The 21671-nt window shown below is 45.2% G+C and overlaps 1 protein-coding gene across 1 annotated transcript in view; it reads right to left on the bottom strand.

Moving 5' to 3' along the window:
• SMN2 (survival of motor neuron 2, centromeric) overlaps positions 1-21671 on the bottom strand; it is a 393528-nt gene that overhangs the window by 287712 nt on the left and 84145 nt on the right. The window contains exon 3 of the mRNA XM_086960809.1: positions 8603-8728. Within this exon, the coding sequence (XP_086816935.1) occupies positions 8603-8728 (126 nt within the window). The remainder of the gene's footprint in view (positions 1-8602; positions 8729-21671) is intronic.

Here is a 21671-nt window from a genome sequence, read left to right as displayed (position 1 = left end):
CCTTGGTGACTTCAACCTCCGCTGGAATGACAGCAGCGACGCAGTGGTAAACAGTCTTAAAAATTTCCTCGATGCCCTGAACCTCACTCAAATATGCAACAGCCCGACCCATGAGAAAGGCTCCATCATCGACCTGATCATCTCCAAGGAGCAATCCATCCAACTTGAATCCATCCAACCTTGTGACTGGTCAGATCATCACATTATCACATTCTTTATCAACGAAAAAGTCAAAGTCAACCCTGTGCAGCTCTCCAAGCCCAAGGTCTGGAAAAGAAACACGAAAAAGCTCAACCCTGGCTCTCTGCCCCCTAACAGCTGCAATCTCCTACTCCCTCCTGCAGGCGCCTCGGACGTCCAAACCTTGACTGACCACTATCTCAACACTATGACTTCGATAATCAATGAGGCTGCACCTATGCAACTAAAAAGAGTCGCCACTAAAATCTCCAAACCATGGTACGACGGGAGTCTCAACGAAGATAGAAGAGACATGCGAATGGCAGAACGGACCTGGAGATCAGCCCCCTCTGCAATGCACCTAAAAGAGTTGAAGAAGAAGAGAAACGCCTACTTCAGGAAAATAAAACGCTCAAAATCGGACTTCTTCCGCCTCCAACTTAACCAAGCAAAGAACCGCCCGAGAAAACTGTTTGAGCTAATCAAATCACAATCCAAAGAGCTACCACAACCACTCAACACTGGGAGTGTGGTACCCTCATGTGAAGACTTCGCTGCTTTCTTTATCCAAAAAACCGACAAAATAAAAAGCGATCTCCTCACTGACGCAAGCCTCTACTCCAAACCCAAATGCCCAGCACCCGTTGAACCAAAAAACAATGCGACATGGTCAACCTTTGACACATATTCGGAAGAAGAAATTGGCAAATTACTTAGCACCCTGAAACCTTCCAATCACCTCACGGACCCCCTCCCTGCCTTCGCAGTAAAAGACTTTACCCCACTGATTCTCCCTCTCTGGACTAAAATCATCAACAGCTCTCTCCAACAAGGAAGCATACCTGACTCCCTCAAAGTTGGTCAGGTCACACCTCTACTAAAGAAACCAACAGCCGACCCCGCGGATCTCAACAACTACCGTCCCATCACCAATATCCCCACTCTCGCCAAACTGCTGGAAAAATGTGCACAACTACAATTGACTAAACACATTGAGCAATTCGATCTCCTCAACCCTCACCAATCAGGTTTCCGAGCAGGACACAGCACAGAAACGGCTATGACTCACATAATTGACGACGCACTTCAAATGCTAGACCAAAATGACACTTGCCTCCTCATCCTTCTCGATCTCTCCTCCGCATTCGACACCGTTAAACATGAGAATCTAATAGAACTACTAAACAAAAGAATGGGCTTATCTGGAACTGTCCTCAAATGGTTCACTTCCTTTCTCCGCAACAGGACGCAGAAATTCAAGAGCAACAACCTGATGTCCACGCCAGTACCTGTAACGCTAGGCGTCCCCCAAGGATCTTCTCTATCCCCAACTTTGTTCAACCTAGTCATGGAACCGCTCACCACTCTGCTACAAGAATCCAATGTACACTTTCACATGTATGCCGATGACACCCAACTCTACCTCAAACTGCAATCTCCCAATGACATCCTGCTCCTGAACTCAACGATCAGATGCACCCAATCCTGGCTTGCCGACAATCACCTCAAACTCAATGCCCTGAAAACAGAGTTCCTTCTGATCGCACCTCCAGCGAAGATAACCACCACTCAACATTGGCTTAAACTCCTAACCGCACTCAATGTCCAACCCACCATCGTGGAATCAGCAAAATCTTTAGGCATAACACTCGAGACCAATCTCAACATGCAGCAACATGTCAGCAAAGCTACAAAGGGAGCGAACTTCCAGATCAATACTCTGAGGAAACTTAAACCCTACCTCCCAGCCAAAGACTTCCAAACAGCGGTGCAAGCACTAGTCATCCCACGAATTGAATACGGCATCACCTCCCTCTGCGGACTCCCACTAACTACAACCGCACCACTAAAAGCATCTCTAAATGCTGCAGCGAGACTTATCACGGGGTCAAAAAAGCACTCCCACATCACCCCTGACTTGAAATCCCTGAATTGGTTGCCGTTTGAAGCCAGAATACATTTGAAAATAGCCTGCATGACACACAAGGCTGTACACCTAAACTCACCCGGCTACCTTGCTCAGAAATTGACAATCTCTGGGGGAACCAGAAACACGAGAGGCGCAAACAATCTTCTGCTGAAACCTCGAAGATTCCGGAAGGAGAAAACATACAAGCGCTCTTTCTCAGGAATGGCGCCTAGGATTTGGAACTCACTCCCTCCCGAAACCAGGCTTCTCTCTTCCACTACACTCTTCAAAAAAGAAGTAAAAGCTATCCTCATGGCTAAATTCACCTGTACTACTATCTCGAACCCTATCAACACCCTGCGATGATCTTTATTACTTGCTTGACCACTTATCTATTTGTACGAGCTGTCTTATCACCCACTTGACTGCTTTGCAGCCACCCAATTGTATTATTTGTATTGTATGATCTACTGATTTACGTATTTGACTTTGTTCCCTCATGTTCCCTTCTGTACTCTGTGAACTATCGACCTACCTATTTGACTTTGTTCCCTCATGTACTCTTCTATGTAAAGCGCTCTGATATCTGCAAAGATCTTGTTCGCGCTATATAAAACTCTGAAAATAAATAAATAAAATAAATACACACCAGTGTCCCCCCTGGTGTTCTCATTAACGCCGCTTACCAACGACGATCACTCTCCTATAAATACCTATTGGAAGGAATCTCTCATTGGCTACTCGGGATGATACTACAATAACAAGAATTAGCACAACTTGCCAAATTGAATCATGTACCCTCTGTTCTCAACATCAAATGGTCCCTCTCTCCCTCATTGTTCAGTCACCTCTTACCTGACCGGGAATTACATCCGTTCATGAAAACGATGTCCGACTAGAAGACCAGGTTACCCTGATTGAACAAGAATACAAGGCACATGTTGGTTCACTAAGAACTGGGGTATTTTATTACAATGATTTTAAAAACACAATACTATACTATAACATATATCCTGCAAAGAAAAGTAAAAGGTTAGAATGTGCACACTATGAAATATGGGCTGACGTCACCTTATGGATATGAAGTCGGGGTTCGGCAGTCATCTAAGTTTCCTTCTCGTCTGTGCCTTGGCTCGTCTTAGAATCACACCTCAGCAGTCACGAGTACACGTCTGCACCGCTATGCTCTGTCTTCTCTGCTTCCCTCCAAGTCACTGGAACCTTCCTCTTTTATTAGCTGCTGTCTCTCTCTCGGTCTCTGGGCGTTCTGCAATACTCCTCTTTCCTCTTCAATCTTTCTCAGAGAGTATCAGCTTCATGATCTTTCTCGGACTTCAAAATGGCGACTGTCTGCCTGGAAATAATTAATGGCATTGATGCGAACGGCTAGCTGCCGCCTACAGACTGACTGACTCACAGCCTAACACTTTCGCTAATATGGAAGCTTGTCCTTTCATGGAAAGTTACGGCCAGTAACCTGTCGCCCACCAAATTCTTGTACCTCCCCGTACCAAGGACACGTTCCCAGCCGGCCGGCCTGATGTTGTGTCTTCAGAGTGGAGAAAAATACAGTCTTTCGATAAGGGCCAGCCTGAGCCGGTTCTCTCCAAGCGAACAACACTTCGAAACTAAAACATTACACTTGACCTAGAAGCATCTCAAGCTGCCGGGGCATAAAGCAAGATGGAGTCTCTCCCGTTTGAGGCCTACAAGGCCCGAAATAAGCATAACTCCATAGAAGGTATACTAACACTCTTGCAAAAGGACGGATTATCACCAATACTAATGAATCTATCCCCTAACATAAGTTTATAAGCCCTGATCTACGGAAAAGGGTACGGAAGTGCATTACTGTGCCTTATGAATAGGCCCTGTCTATGGTTCTAATCCCTATACTAGAATGATAATAGACTGGAGTCATATTTAATCATCCTCCCTCAAAGGAGGGCCGAAAAAGTCGGTCAGAACAGTGCCTTCACCAGTCCTCTCTTAATTTTGTCCCCTAAAACCAGCATTTCCCAAACTGTGGTCCGCGGACCCCTAGGGGTCCGTGAGACATTCCCAGGGGGTCAATGCCTGTCGTAGTGAAAAATGAAACGCCAGTGCGTCCTCACAGCACACAAGACCTGTGAATGTTGGTGCAGGGGCAGCGAGACCACTACAATACAATCGGGAGGCAGGGGCAGAGAATGAGTAGTGGGCAGTCAGGGGGGTGGGCCGCAGGGGGCACATCGGCTGAAAGGCACAAAAAATTAGTGGAACAGAGGGCAGAAAGGCACAAAAAACGAGTGGAACAGAGGGCAGAAAGGCACAAAAAACGAGTGGAACAGAGGGCAGAAAGGCACAAAAAACGAGGGAAACACGAGTGGAACAGAGGGCAGAAAGGCATAAAAAAAGAGTGTAACAGAGGGCAGAAAGGCACAAAAAACGAGTGGGGCAGAAGGGCACAAAAAACGAGTGGCACAGAGGTAAAATACAGAATACAGAAATATAGGGGCAGCTAAGAACAGAAGGCAGAACCGGCAGAGAGGCACAGGGGCAGCGAGGGGTATAGAAAGGAAAACCGGGCAGAGACACGGGGGCAGCGAGGGGTACAGAAGGAAAGACGGGGCAGAGAGAGCACGGGGACAGCGAGGGGAACAGAGGGAAGTAAAAGGGGCACGGATCACGTACAAGCAGCGGGGGAAGACAGACAACAGCAGTCACAGACACAACAATTAAAATACAGGCAATACAATAAAAGCAATATAGCGTTGAAAGCCACATGTGTATAGGTTACCCTTACTTGCAGGCAGGTAAAAATAGATGCAGCCAGGATCAGCAGCTGGATTTTCGTGCTGCTGTCCGATTGCTCACTTTCCACAAGTCCTTGGGTGAATTATGTGTGCTGTCAAGCTTTCATATTCAGACATATCAAGCTCTTATTCTGTGTAGCCTTTGCAGTTTGTTGTTGGCAAGGGATGGGGGCAGTGGGCATCCTAACAGGAGATTGTCATGTCAGGTGCCACGCGAGGCCTCTCTGAAATATGCCTTAACTGCACTGCTCACCCCTTGGTGGTAAAATGTTCTTCTGTCTGTGATTAAAGATATGTCGAACAAGGGTTTATGGTAATTAGCATAGCATTGTTCCATGATCTCGCTGAAACAATATGTCTCCTATGCAGACACCTTCCTGCCATCTCTTGCACTTCCATGATGAACTCCTAATATAGACCTTGAATTTGCTCTGGACACTGGACTCATCGCTTTGTGCACTATCTTGTTAGAATTTTCACAATATTTGTTGCTCCTTGGGGCATGTCTTTATTATAAAATGCTTCATAATTGTATAATATTTTAGACCTTCTTAAACTGTGAATAGGTAAAAATGCTAATAATTCACAATCATTCAACCTGTTGCTGTAAGGAAAGGTCACCACTCCAAGGCTCTAGAATGAGAATGTAGAGGTGCTGCTATGGCTGAAAGCAGGAGACTTGTACCACTAAATAATACACTGCTGTATGGCTACATGTCCATGCCAACAGACCCAATTCAGGATGTCTCCCTCTTGAAATTACCTCCGCTTCAAAAAGCGTTTTTAAAAAGAAATTTAAATTGTACAAATTGCTTGGGGGTCCCCGGCTTCCAGTAGTGATTCAGTGGGGGTCCTCAAGAGTTTGGGAACCACTGCCTTAGACCATTCACGTTCCACGTGAGAACCTTGTAGGGGCCAGTCACTAATCCACCTACAGGGGTTCTATGCACTGTCACGGAGGCCGTGGAGTGGCATGTGTCGAGTTCATCCCTGGCGGGGGGTGGACGGTATGTGCGCCTACTAGTGCGATCCTGCCGCCAGTGTTCTAAACAAACGTGAAACAAAACATAACCCAAAACATTCCCAACCAGAAAACAAGCGCTCCCCCTCCCCCATGACTCATCCCCAGCAATATGTCGGGGAGTGGACTTTAGGGCAGGCAGAGGTCTGCCGCCCTCCCTTGCCCAACTTACGCCAAGTTCAAACTCCTTCGGCTGTCCCAGAACCATCAGGACAAAGGCCAAAAAATATAAGGTCAAAGACGTCAGTGCAAGAGAAGAAAGAAAGAAGAGTAGGAAGAGAGTCGAGATCAGCAAAGAAAGATTGTAAATTAGAGGGCGTGCATGTCCAGCTTGCCTGCTCCAGCACAATAGTCCAAACCACGGTCATCCCTGCAGGCCCCTGTTCAAGAGTTAGAATCCGGGGGTTCATTCTGGGATGCCCCCGCCTCAGTCAATGTTGATTGTTCCATCGCTAATATTTCAGCTGCCAAGGGGTGCATCGAGGTTCACACTACCTCCTCTTGTCCGGAGGAAGAATGTCCGCTTTCAGTTCCAGCGTCCTTCTCAGTGTCATTGCGCATCTTAAGCAGTCCGGAAGGGACGGAGCGCATGGGCGCTCGCCGGGAGCCAAGGGATCCACCCGTGCGTTTTCTTAGTCTGCCTGTGCCCTTCAGGGCATACGGGTGGCTTCCAGGGTGTGGCCCTTTTCGAAGCTGCCGGGGCCGAAGCATGCGCTGAGAGTCCAGGGGTCGTTGCCAGCTCCACCGGAAGGTGCCCTGCCGCTTGTCTGTGTTTCCAGGCGCCCCAGGTGGGGGGGCGCTACTCCAGCCATTGCCAAGCCTCTTCTGGCAGAAGTGGGATTTGCCCAGGAACAGGACCTTCAATTTCACAGGGAAGAGCAACTTGTATTGCATCTTGCGTTCCCTCAGTTTAGCTTTCACATATTCAAAAGTGAGCCTTTGTTTTTGTACTTCCCTACTATAGTCCGGGAAGATTATTATGTGTGTATTCTCATGTCGTATTTCCCCTAGCTACTGGGCCTCTTTAAGTATCATGTCCCTATGCAGGAAGTTCAGGAAGCGCGCTACCACGGGCCTAGGCTGCACCCCTGCAGGTGGTCGGGCCAGCGGTGCCCGGTGGGCTGTTTCTATGACAAAACAAGAAGAGAACTTGACCGCCGGGAAGGTGTTCCGCAGCCAGGTGTAGAGTAATTCCGGCATAATTGTCCCTTCAACTCCTTCTCTAAAGCCCACAAAGAGGAGATTGTTTTGTCGATCCCTGTTTTCCCCATCGTCCACCCTCCACAGCAGGTCCTTATGAGAGGATTGGAGTTCCTTCATACCCTTGTGGAGATCATGTACTGAGTCTTCCGTCTCACCCACCTACGTCTCTGCCTCTGTGACCCTGCCAGCCAGTTTCCTGAGGTCCTGGCGTAAGAGCGCCATCTCCGACCCCACTGCGCCAATCTGACCTTCTAGCGCCGTCCTGGATGCCTGGAGGAGGGTATCCGTATCTAAGCGGGCGCCTGGGCGCTCCTCCTGGGGTGGTGCGATGACCTTTGCATACTGGTCCATCTTGCCCTGACGTGGTGGCTTCGGGTCCCTATCCTTTCCCATGGTGAGTTCGGGCAGGTTCAGGTTTCAGGCAGCCTCCACTTCCCCGTGTCCTGTAGTCCAAGTCACCCTCGGCCTGCAGTGCGTGTGATGCCCGCCTGTCATGCCCGCGAGCAGGTACCCTCACAAGGATGTAGTGTCCCGGGGAAGAGGGGCCAGCCAAGTTCAAGCAGGCATCCAATCAACCACCAGGCCTCACCTCAATAGCCCAAAGGCCCGATCCCGATGCAGTGCCTCCAGTCCTAAGCTTCTGTGCAGCGCCATCTTGGGGTTTTCCAGCTCATCCGAGCGAACCAGATTTTCAGCCCTCCAGGCTCAATTAGCGGAGCATGCCTCCCGATTTCAACTGCAGGCAACAGCGGGGCATAAAGTCGAGCAGTTTCAGTGTTCTCCGGGTCTGCAAGGCACCAGAATCAATGGCGGATGAAGCTTTCAGCCGGAGCTCGGCGAAAGCACGTCTTACTAAGCCATGCTGCTGGCCATGCCCCCAGGTTGTTAACATTGATTGGCCTTCATGCCTTGCATGTAAGCTCTATGGTCCGTCAGTTGCTACAAAGGCACTACAGAGAAGTTGTAATAGAATATACTAATGAAAATGTTTAAACATGAACATGCAAATTGCTGGAATTTATTTTCAGCAAAATAAAATGCTGTGGTGCAGACAGAAAAGAAAACACTCAGCAGGTACTGCTTTTCCACGACATTCTTTAATTTAATGTTACCAATGAACCTCGAAAAAGTCCAGATACAATATTTACTTGCAGAAAAAAATCTTTAAAAACACTGGCCTTTTTAAAGAGGAATTTAAAGTACAAGGTGTTAAGAGTTGGATAACACTGCTGAAAATTGTGTATTACTGCTTTAACTGTACATTTAGAGGAATTGTTCGATTTCACTCATCCCTAGCTAAATATGATTAACACAACTACAACTACTTGTCAATAATGTTGATTAGCCAAATCACATTGCATACCTGATAGAGGTATAAAAGTTTCAGAACATTTATGCCTGGACATGTTGAGAGGTTACCTTCCTAACTGCGTAAATATTACATTTTAATGTTCTCAAGTAAACGTTATACTCCTATTACAATAAGTTGTTTACCTTTTTCAAAAGTGCAGCATTACTTTTCTTCCGACACTTGTTCTTTTTATTATTCTTTCTTTTTGTTCCAACAGGTTTCTCCGATTTAGTTGACAGTTCAGAACTTTCTCCATTCTTAAGAGCATTCTAAAAATTACAAACAAAAAGCAACTTTTAGCGGTTTTGAAAATATACCCACGTACCTTAGTACGGAGGTAGAAAATGAAATGACATGGTCCGAGAACAGACCTGAGCCTAGGAGTTTCTTTTACAGTCACACCCAGAGTCAAAATATTGCGCCATTATAACAGGACATGCCTCTTACAGCAGTTATCACAGATTTAGGTTTGGGGACCACGAACATCATTAGCATCACTAAATCGGATAGGTTTTAGCACACATGCAATAACGATGAAAAACCTACTCTAAAATCCAGAATCAAAGCACGCAAGCATGTTACTTTCCTGCACTTTATACATCCTGTGGGGCTTAATTCAGGGTAGTGCACAGAACTTAAAAATTGTGGGTCTCCAGTTCTTGGCAGGGTGGGAGCGATTCCTTGGTAACTCAATGTCCGGTCACTGGTGTCAGTTAGATACTGACCAGTCAACTAAATTCCAAGAACATTTCAACCGGTCCCTGCGCTTTTGAGGGGCTTGTTGAGAATAGTCAGCCAGGTATGACTATTCAGGCCAAAGAATATTTTTTTCACCAGTGGTCTGTATATGAGAACATATAGGTAACAGTAAAGATTATCTGAAGGTGGTGAGGACCTTCGGGACCAAAGGTGGCCAAAACGCTGAACTAGGAACTGGTCAGTTTATGGATAGCCTTGAATATGGTTTGGCTTCAACTGGAGATATATTCAGAACCACAACTGCTACGCTAAATTTTAAAGTTGAAATATGGAGGAATCAGGATAGACTCCTCCAATCAGCCACAGTACAGGTGTAAATAGTCCTTCTAGTGAAGATGGGGATAGGCGTGCATTCTACACGTTTGAGATGAGTGGGTGGGGGGGTGGTAAAGACTCACCCTCCCCACAAAGAAAAGAAATAAAGCAGTTCCTCGATCAAGAAGTTTTTTTGTTTGCTCCTGAGCAGATGGGCTGTGATGACCATGTGGCTTTTGGGCAGGCTCAGTTCATCAAGCTTCCTCACATAGAAACCTTCCAGTCAAGTTGGCTTTTCGCAGGTCTTTGCAGAGATCAAGTCAGTCTTCTTGCAGATGCAATCCAACATCACAGGAGGCTGCTAGTCCTCCTCTTCTCCCGGGTCAAACCAGCAAAGCAACTATGCAAGCTTTTTCAGAATTACTCTTCAATTAGGGTCTTATAAAATTCTGAAACCCAGGCAACGCACCGTTTACACTGATGTTGGTATTATGAGTAGTCAGTCAATCATTCGAGTTTATGGTTAGATTTATAAAATCTTTACAAGGTTAAAATCTTTAGTGTTCGAAACATTTAGAAGAAAATGCATCAAGCAAAAATAAACTAATGTTTAAAAAAGAATAAAACAACATTATATGCAAAGAGAAAGACCTGGAATTGTAGCAGTATAAAAATATGTCCATCTAGAACTATTAATAGCTAAGGGGTAGCTAAGGTTCTTAGTCTAAATGTTGTAAAGAGCATCTAAATAATAAAATGCTAGGGGCTAGAAATTATATGTGATGAAGTACCTGGCAAAACATTCACACACAGAATGCAATAGTTCGACAGAACGGCAAGTTACAAGATCCTTCTCTATCACTTTGAACATATAAAGGTCCCGTTGTCTCCTGATACAACTGCAATGTCTCCCAGGTGAGTGCTGCGCCTGGGGTGCCTGCCCGGGTGAAAACTTAATGAGAGCAATGCCCTTCCTGTTCTGCACGTGTTGATGATGTTTCTAGGAAGGGCTGCCCCTAAACTGCCCTTAAGGGGTAGAAAGCAGGCATTCCACATACTCAATACAGTTTCGCCACTTCCTAGGCATGGATAGCTGAACCCTGGGTTGTACTTTCTAGGTATAGTCTTTTCAGGCTTATTTGACTCTTTTAGGAGTGCCTGTGTAAGGCTGATGTACTTGCCTAATTTGACCAATTCACTTAGCCCAGTGACTCAACACAATATTCATTTTCTCATTGCAGGTTGGGGTACCATGTGCATGGTAAAGTGGTTTTAAGAAGTTGCGCCGAGCGTGCAGTAGTGCTGGCCAGCAGCATAATAAATGGCTGAAAGATTTGCACTTGTTAAGTCTGCAGTTGGAGCTCTTACAGAGAGAGAGAGAGCCATTTAGGATCTAGATCTTGGACCTGTATGAAGACCCATGCGCTTTGCGACAATAATTTGCTTGAGACAGGTTTCCCGATCGAGCAGTAGAGGTCTGGCTGTGTGCTTAAGCAATGTGGCTGCATATTGGCATATGATTATTCTACTGCTTTTAGAACGAGTTAATTCTTCAATTTGGCAATGTCATATTTTGGAAACCTTGTCCATGTTTTTTTAGGTCTCGCCTACGCAGCGCGCATGCGCTGCTTATGAGGGGATCTTTTGGAATCGATTAGCTTTTTGGGCAAAAACGTGCACGTTTTGCATTGCTTTCTATTGCAACGCGTGCAAGTTTAGCGTTTACCTTGCGGGAGCGAGCTTTGGCAACATCGGTTTGTAATTATCTTGCAAACAGATGGTGCCCCTGCTAGCTCCCGCAAGGGAAACACTGTGTCTGGCAGGCTGTGTCAGTTTCCTCTCAATCTGAGGCCAAGCCATACGCTCCGTGGAAGCAGTAATACTTTTTTTTGTCAGCAAGAAAAAAGGCAGAACAGAGGGATCCAGACTCTTGTATTTCCATATGCTTTGTATAGCGCTTTATTTTGTATGATGCTAATAGTGATTCACATATTGGTAGCGATTTGTCCAGGATCACACGGTTGTCAAGGATTAGATATTGCATTTCCCCGTTTCAAAGTCTGTATTCCAGCAGTACCAGTTGTTGCTAGCATCAATAAAATGGTTTACATGCTGCATTGTTTAACTTTTCACTGTTTTGTCATAGCAACTATTACTTGTCTTGTGTTGTTCTGCACTGGTATGGTGTTCCAAGCCACATGTGTTGGTAAAGTGTTTACTGGTGAGGCTGTTTGTCTAGTGCAGAAGGCACTGTCATGTTTTCAGTGTGCATTAACAACCCCATGCTCTCAGCGCAGTATTCAGAGCAGAGTCCCATTCTGTTCTCAGTCATGAGCAGCCGGACGTTAGTGGCAGTACACAGTGGTAAGCAGTCATCGTGCGTGTTTAGAGCGCAACACTAACATATAAACCCTTTGTGTTCCGTGCAAGGTACTGAGCAGTAAGTACCATGTACAGTGCACAATCAAGGAAACCACCCATGCTTTGTGAAGAATACAGAATGCACAGTGCACAATCCTGTGCAGCTTCTCCACATAACACCACTCAGTACCACATAATTACAGTATACCACTCAATGCCACATAATTACACTCTCCTCAATGCGAAACAAAATACCACTCACTACCACATAATTACAGGTCACATATTTACACTATACTAAATGCAACATACACCCCACATAGCACTCAATACCAGATAATTACATGCCACATAATTACACTCTACTCAATACAATATATACAAACCACATAACTCATAACCACATAATTACACCACGTAATTACACTCTACTAAATGCAACATGCACTCCACATACCACTTACTACCACATAATTACATGCATCATAATTACACTACTCAATGCAACATAAATACACTCAACATAAAACCAATCAGTGTCACATAATTACACTCCACATAATTAGTCTCAGCAATACAACACAAAAACCCTCTGCATAATACAACTCAGTGCCACATAATTAAATGCTACATAATTATACTGCACTCAATGCAACATACACTCCAAATAATACCACCCACTGCCACATAATTACCTGCCACATAATTAAACTCTACTAAATGCAACATAGACCCAGTGGTCGAAGTGGGGGAAAAAGTTGGGGAACTGTGGGCGGAGACTCCGAGGGCGGGAATAACCTGTGGATTCGGTCAGTGGGCGGAGTCAGAGGTGTGGCAGAAAGAGCAAAATATCCCAATCTGTAGTATTGGTTTCCCATTTCACTAACCGGTTACAGCTTATTACGTTATTTAATTTAACCAATGGATACAAATGTTTATATAAGGTTTAATATGAGTTATTGACATTACAATACATTCACAAAGGGGGATTCGCTTCCAATCACAGAATGTCCCAAATATCCTTAAAAGTAGAATCGCAAGCCATTTTTGTCTCCCAGTCAGGGAGTCTGTGACCTGCACTTCTCCCTTTTTCCACAAGAGCAGTTCAAGCATGAATGGCAAAATACCCTAGTTTGCAAATGTTTTCCACATAATTATGGCTCTGCCATATTTGACACATAATACATCATCTGCTGTATAATCTGACGATTTTAACTAATAAATTGTTTATAGCTCAAACCGATCAAAAGTTACGAAAAAATGGGACTTGTGCTGCTGTAAAGTGGAAGGCCCTCTGCAAAGGTTGACTGGTCACTTTTCTGACTACTACGGTTGTATGTTCTACTGGTACTAATAAGGAAATATCTTTGCAGAGACTGTTAGCATGTGTAAAAATGTAAAAATAATAAAGTATCAGAACATTTACAACACCACTAATACCACTGTAGGGTATCAGAGCACTTTGCATCACACATATTACACAGAGACAATCAATCATATGTGTGTAAATCACTGTATAAGAAATGTTACATAAGAAAAAGGACTACAAGTTGTAGGAGTCACAAGATATCCATACTAGTAGGCAGCATAGTTTAATAGTGATTGGTCTAGAGAAACACAAACTCAGAATTTAAAACGTAATACCATGGTTGGGGGGGGGGGGGGGGGGGTTCTCTTTAATAATCAGAATTGAATTCCATCTAAATGAACCCTTTTTGCAACATTAGAATAATCAAAAACTTGGGGAAAAACAACAACGCTTTAATTTATACATTCAGGTTTGCATGCAGCTCTTACAGGACAGTTAATAGCTCACTGTCTCCGTCAGGATTTTAACTTATTAACTGCAAGTAACAATAGGGTATCTCTGACAAAATCAGTAACCCACTGACCTATTTACATTATGTGCACTTTGCGATCTGCATGGCACATGTTCTTAGCAGTAGGCACATTAACCCTCTGTGCTTCCTTTCCATGAGTCAAAACTTCCACTAGACCAAACTCCATCTCTCTCTACTAAAAACATTAATCACTGGAGTTACCATGACATTTTTATTGTTGCCAAAAATTGTTGGGGGCCAGGAAGGAGGCAGCAAGTGCTTTTAAAACCATATTATACTTTCAAATACGACGCCCCTTAGCGGAAGTCAGCGCCTGGTGCGGTCGCACAGCCCTAGAGCCACTCTGCTCAAGGGTCCTGTGACTTCAGTGACAGAGTCACTGTCATTGTTGGTGTGCTGCTTCATAAGCCTGCCTGCAAGACTGGAGGTGAACTTCAGAATGAATTGTGGCGGACAGGCCTTCAAGGTTAACCCACATTTGCCACCACTGCTAGGGTCCACTTGCTGGTGCTAAGACACCAGAGCTTTTAAGATCTTGCGGGCCTTCTAAGGGCTAGTATGGTAATGTGCTCCCTCAGGGGGAGAGGTCTTGTGGACAGGTGATGAAGGCTAAACCTGGTTCTCCAGTTCCAAATTCAGCATTCTGACCATAGTGCCACATCCTCTCCCCCACTGAACACCATTCTGCCTCATTGAAACTTGCACTACACAGACCCGCCTTAAACACCTGGATGTGACAATTCAAATTATGCACTAGACTAGTGCAATATGCAGCCTAAAAAAAAAAATGAACAACGTAGAAAAGGCAAAAACTCATAGGGAATGCAAGATTATGTAAAGCATGTGAAATGTAAGCAGAAACAACATGGTTACCCCTTTTCCTTTTACACTCATTATTCAGAAATTAGTGAGTGCTTTTGCCTGAAAAGTTAAGGCCATGGATACATTGCCCAGAAGGGACCCGTTTCAATGCCCATTGCTTATTTCCTTACACAACGTAGGCAATATGGGTTAAAAAGACCACATTCGTGAACGCACAGTCGATGTACATATTTTGTTTTCCAATTCACCCATCAAGCGGGTATTTCAGTACCTCCAGGCATAGTGCACTTTCCCACCCAGGGAAAACAATGCTGTTCGAACAGAGACAAGAAAACAAAAGTAGCGCTTCACTGCCAAACACTGTAAAGTGGTGCTAATGTGTTTAGGTGTGAATAAATCAATCTGCCCACCTTGCAGCCACTTTGTTTTGCTTTAGTTATTTATTTATTTTCGCCCATCGAATTGCTCAAGGGAAAGGACCACCCTACCTAAAAAAGCTTCTTGCTATCCATCGCCCCAAACGCAATCTAAGGTCCTTGGGGAGCATGATGTTCTCAGTGCCCCGCATCTTTAAAGCAAGGATGGGAGGCTGTTCATTTTGCTATCTGGCGACCACTCACTGGAACAAACTCCCCTTAGAATTGCATATGGAACCCTCCGAAAGGAGGTTTCGCCTAAGGCTAAAAACACATCTCTTCCCCAGAAGTCAGGAGACGGCGCTTGGCGGTCCAGTTTAATTGTTCTTGTGGTGGGCTTGTTTTTAGAATGGAATGCATCCACAGCGCGGGGACACACTGTCTTGAGTGTAACCATGCGCCCTATAAATGGTATTATTATTATTGTTATTATTATTTTGAATGTTTCATTTCTCTCCACCCAGAGGCTGCACTTAGAAATTTAAAAATGTCAGAAAAAAAGACGACATTTCCAGCAAAAGTTTTTTCTTTTTGGATCCGTTTCACAGTTTCCTGAAGTCTCGGTTTACATTAAAAGAGGAGGAGCGAGCGAGCGAGACAGAAATGGAGGGAAGTGGGGGAAAACGTGGGGGGGGTGGAATTGCCAGCCACAGCAGAACTGGACACTGTCCTGGTCTTCTCTGGGCACGAAGGAAAAGACAGAGTCCTTTTCCTTCTCTGCTGTTCTGCCAGTCCCCAAAAGCTGAGCGTTAACTATCAGCCCCTCTCACTTGCGAACGGGTTGGGCTCAGGACAGGTCTATCTGCAGCCTTCAGCCCCTCCCGGAGAGCAGCAAGCAAGTCTGGCCCCATCTCCTTCGTCCGACGCGGGGCAGTTCTCTAAGGCCTAGCCCTAGGATGCTATTGGTTTCAGGAAGCGGGTCCAGTCCCTTCGCCACCTCGGCCCATCAGACGGCAGTTTCACTCGGCACACTCCTATCGATAAGCTTTCTCGGGACCTCAGCCGCATCCCTCTCGCAGGTACGGGCACAGCAGGCCAGGCAATGCAGCAAAGAGGTCCCGGGGCAGGCAATGGAACCTGCCCCAGTGCCTCCCTGGGCACCGCAATGCGGATTCTTAATCTTCCGGCCCTCCCGGAATGCAGCGAGGAGCTCCGGCATAGTCTCTTTCGCCCGACTTTCGGCAGGTCTCACGGGACCCATCCCTGAGGCACTGTTTGCTCTTGGAAGTGAGTTTGATCCTTCAATTACTTCGTCCATTAAGAGCTTGGGTCGGCACACCTCCTCCGATGGGCCCCCTTTGGCAGTGGTCGAAGTGGGCGGGAACGGAAGGGCACGGCGTGCCCCTACTTCTTTAATTTCATAAAGTCCGTTCCCCTACTTTCTATTGTTTAAACATGCGTCGCGGACGGCAGGAATAGTCATATTTTGCCATTCATGTTTGAACTGCTCTTGTGGAAAAAGGGAGAAGTGCAGATCACAGAAACTCCCTGACTGGGAGACAAATGGCTTGCGATTCCACTTTTAAGGATATTTGGGACATTCTGTGGTTGGAAACGTATCCCACTTTGTGAATGTATTTTAATGTCAATAACTCTTAATATTAAACCTTAAATAAACATGTGTATCTATTGGTTAAATTAAATAACGTAATAAGCTGTAAACCAGTTAGTGAAATGGGAAACTAACACAAAATATTGGGATATTTTTCTCTTTCTGACATAACTCTGACTCCGCCCACTGACCCAATCCACGGGTTATTCCTGCCCTCTCATTCTCTGCCCACAGTTCCCCTACTTTTTCCACCCACTTCGACCACTGCCCTCTGGGCCTCCAAATATTTCGCCCAGGGTCATCGTCCTCAGATCTCGGCTCCCAAAGGCAGAATCAACTCACTCCGCCCCCTCTCACCCGCGCACTGCCTCGGCCCAGGTCTTCGCACCATCGCCAGCTGTACTCAGGTCACTATGCTGGTCTGTAACGTGGTACTCCGCAGGTCTTCAGTACCCAGCGCACCACCAAGGGCGTCAGGGAGGCCGAGTTTCGTCCTCTTCGCTCAACGTGGAGGGCTTCTCCACGGCTAGATTTTCACTGTTGCCTTCTTGGGGAGCCGCGTATTGCCCCCGTATTTTCTCCCTCCCTCCTTTTCCTTGGCATCTAAAAGGTGTAGACCAGGTAAAGGATGCCCGTTGGCTTGATGGACCGGGCGCATCACTTCTATGCAGCAGCTGGCAGTTCGAAGGACAGGATATCGCTCAGGATCTGATCTGGGCTGCAAGAGCTCCGGCAGATGTTGCTAGTCTGCCATGTTGCTGGCCACGCCCCTTCAATTACATTTTTTTTTTAGCCTTCTGGACATAGTTTGAGTCAGGCAGATTTTTTCGGTTGTATAACCCTATTTCCCTTGGTCACCTCAAGGGGTACCTCTCGATTCCTTACACAGATTCATAGAGATACATCAGAAACAGTTTACACATATATAAATACACAATCCTGCACACTCAAAAGGAATCACAACATCAATGTTTAAGTAAATTCAAATTAGCACAAAAAGAAAGTCTTGTCCAGCGTCGTTCTCATTGGAGGTTCTTGTGTCTCTCCTTTTATTTGATCAGCAGATAGAATAATTTAAATACAGCCAGCCGACACGTGTTTCGTTGTACGACTGTACTTGAACAGACACTACAACTCTTCAGGGCTTAATTGCTGAGATTTAAATCCATAGGCCCAGTTCCGGTGATAATTCCAACCCGGAAGGGTAACCTTGCATTGTATGCACACAAAATCAGTCACCACAGGTTCTCTCAAAATGCACGCTATGGATTGTCAATATTCAATACTTAGGTTCAAAATTGTCGCTCGAATCCATACATTTCCAATGGGTAAGTATTTCCAATTTGCCAAAAACGTAACCACGGGTACGTGTGTTACGGAGTCATACTGCAGAATCGCCCTCGCGCTACTGGCGTCGGAAACCCGGAAGTGAATCCGTACACTTAAAACCCTCCTCTCTGATCTCACAGTTTACACATATATATACCTTAATATGCAAACACTCTTTGTCCACTTATTCAGGTTTAGCTGACCAAACCAGATGTTTATGTTGTTTGTTTAGTGATCATAGTCTTGACTGCATTTCAATTCTGCTTGATTTTTACTCACTTTTTGGCTTGCTTTAAGGAGTCTTTGCATATTCCACTTACTTTCCGTTATTGGGCCTATTTTGGTGGGGTTATAGTGGACATTCTTTGAGGCACTTAGGAGTTGCCTAAGGCGAGGAGGATTTCATTGTTAATTGTGTCCCCGTTATCTAGCAGGTATTTGCGATTTTGGTTCTTGAGGTGGGAACCTTTAGATTATTTCCATGTTTTGAATCTCATCATACCCACTGGATACAAGTTTATTTTAATAAGTTGCCCCGTTTTCATGGCCAGAAGAGATGCCCACTGTCTTAGGACACTTGCACTTGGTTGTACTTTCATTTATAGCATGAGGAGAGGGAGGTGATCGCACTTGTGTAATGTAGAAATTTCTACTTTCTATAAGGATTTTGTAAGGAGAGAAAGCTTTGTCCAGGGCACCTATTCCCTTGGATGTTTTTTTAAATTTTGGGGCTGCAGGTTTATTTTCCAATGTGTACTGAATGGACTTAAGGCCATGATTATAGAGTAGACTGCAAATCGGGTTGAGAGCGAGACCCACTGCGAAAGGGCCTGGCAATGCTGTTCCCTGGTGATGTAGATTAATGTCCACACGGATTATAACTTCGAAGTTGGTGTGGTCGCAAAGCACAGATTCCAAAGATTCACATAGTTGTGTCAGCCTGTCCGCTCTTCTTGGACCAAAGCAGTTGAAATAGACATTGGGCGGCATATCTTTATCTGCTGGTCATTTATGTATAAGGTTCACAGTTTTCAGTTTTTACAGAAAAACACAGACAGAAAATCATGTATTTTCTGGTCTGTATTTATTTTTAAATATGGATAACTACTGTCAATCATAAGTGCAAGGCTTAATGGCCGTGCAGATGGACTGCCAGGGGAAGTTGAAAAATGAAGCTTAAATAACTGCAGCAGTACAGTGATTTAAGCTGTTGTACTGGATAAATGGTTTCAGCTGACTGTATTACACTGTAACTAGATAAAACCCATTGGACATTCAAACAAGGGTAAACATTTACCAGTTAAATAAATGTGGTAATATACCTAGTGAGGCTCCATTTTTAAAACTAATCGCAAAATAAATATGGATAAATGTACAGATAAAATGATCAAACAAGCATTGGCATAGCCAATAGGTCTCGCCTTTGGGTCCTTATAAGTGTTCAGCCATGCAGCAGTTGATGTTGTCGAACCAAGGATATTGTGCTGGATAACTAAACACGTATAAGGTCGCAAAGGCGAGACCTATTGGCTATGTCAAAGGAAGCTAAACCCCCACTGTACATTCATCACACATATGGCTATTCATTCTATGCCGAAACAGAACATAAACTTCTGTAACCCAATGAGTGTCGGTCCAAGAAAGTTTGTGTGGGAAGTATCCCAATAAATATTGAAATGAGAGAGACAGAAAGACAGAAATTGGGAGTAAGAGAATTAGTGAGCGGGAGAGAAAGACAAATGGAGCGGAGCGATAGAGAATGAATGACAAAGAAATTGAAACAAAAATACAAAGATGGAATTTGAGAATATGAGGGGAGGAGAGAGAGAAAGAAAAAAAACTGGGGTAAACGGAGAAAGATGGAGGGGAGGAACAGCGAGATGCAACAATTTAAGAGACAGAGGTGGGAAAATATTGAAGAGATAATGCTGTGAGAGAGAAAGAGACCAAGAGAATGCAAGAAAGTGAAGCAAACCGATAGTGGAGAAGACAGATAACAAGCATTTACAATGCAATGGTTTCGCCTTTGGAAAAGTTAGAGCTATTGGCATTGTAAATGACAAAATTTGTATTTACGTGTTGGTTTTGAAAACAGATAAATGGCATGGTCATTTACATTGCCGTTAGCTTAATCTCTAGCAAATCCGAGACCTATTGTACCCTACGGACGACAGGAGACCGCAATTACTACCACACACACACACCCAGAGCCACACACACACACACACACCCAGAGCCAGCCACACACACCCAGAGCCAGCCACACACACCCACACCCACACACACAGCCACACACACACACCCAGAGCCACACACACACACACACCCAGAGCCACAAACAACCACCCAGAGCCACAAAAAAATGTAAATGTAAATGTATTTGAGCTTATATAGCGCACAGCTACCCACAAAGGGTTTCCCGGCGCTTGCTTAGGGAACCCGTCCTGGTATTCCCCTGTGAGATAACCCCGGCAGGGTATCCACAAGGTGAAAGCCAGGCATCCCGTCGCGAGGGGCCGTTGTGGAGATTAAGCAAGCTATTGCCCAGAGTCGCAGAGTGTGAACCCGTGAGTTGAGAAGGCACCGGAGCGAGAATTATCGAGTCCGTGGAATTTTTGAGCCCAAGACCCGCCGAGGCGGGGAATTGAACCCTGGTCCAGGGCCGATCTCAGCTTCCGGGTCTGCCGCCTCTAACCCAAACAACCACCCAGAGCCACAAACAACCACCCAGAGCCACAAACAACCACCCAGAGCCACAAACAACCACCCAGAGCCACACACACCCACCCAGAGCCACACACACCCACCCAGAGCCACACACACACTCAGGAGAGCAAGCACAGCGAGGGGGCAGGGAAGCAAGCACAGCGAGGAGGCAGGGAACTAAAAGTAGAATACTAAAAATAAAATATTCCATGTCGCAATTAAAGTTACCATCACCCAGTCACTGGTTAATGACTGTAAAAACAGCATCATCGCCTATGTACTAAAGGGAGGAGTAAAGAACCTCAGGATGCCCTTCAGTGTAAAAGTCTTCATTGGCTTAGGGTGCAGGTGGGCCTTACTTTTGTTTGAGCAAATGATTTGAGCAGGCCCTGTCCCGTCCTGATACTCTGTTCATTAGGTAAAGACAGGCACCAAGAAACAAGTTAAAACAATACAATAAGATGCACACATGCCACATCAAAATGTTGCTATGATATTTTTCATCTTGGGGTACATGATTCATAAGCTGGACTTTAGTGCACCCAATAAGTTATTAAGTACCATAAAGAGAGAGATAAGGGGCCTAAGATAGAACGTCAAAGGCTTCATTAAACTGGAAGGTTTAAAAAATGTTGCTAAAATGTATGTGTTCTTGCTGTTTTCTGCAATCCTGTGGTAGGCATGCCACAGAACAACTGTTGTACTAAAACTGTTTTGCCCCCAAAGCTGCAACGTGCTCTGCCAGAGTCCTTGGATTTGGAGTGTGTATATCTTTTCATCCCTTTGTTGTCCAAAATATACTGGGGTGCGGGGGGTTGCAAAGATTGTGTATAAGGGAACAGCGAGCAAGGAAAGAGGACTTTCTCTCGGAGATAAATAACAGGGCAAGTCTTATGAAAAGCTTCCGGTTTATGGCAAAGTTTGAAGTTCATCACAATTCCAATGTTCTTCACCTTGGAGGCCATATAAAATCCCCAAGAGGTACACACCATGTAAATAGTAATAACTGGGAAAGTTCTGAGGAGTTTGTATGCCGCTGGCAGCATTCTTGTATCCACCATAAAGGAGTCATGAATGGTCAGAGACTCAAACAGTTGCATAAGCACCTGTTGGCACATCAGCCTCAAATTCCAGACAACATGAACTAAATGTTAAGTTGCTCTGAGAACCA

Source organism: Lissotriton vulgaris, chromosome 3_1 (genome assembly GCF_964263255.1).
Source record: "Lissotriton vulgaris chromosome 3_1, aLisVul1.2, whole genome shotgun sequence".
NCBI classification, from domain to species: domain Eukaryota; kingdom Metazoa; phylum Chordata; class Amphibia; order Caudata; family Salamandridae; genus Lissotriton; species Lissotriton vulgaris.
Note: the sequence above shows the minus strand (reverse complement) of the source record. Positions and strands in the feature narration are given on the sequence as shown.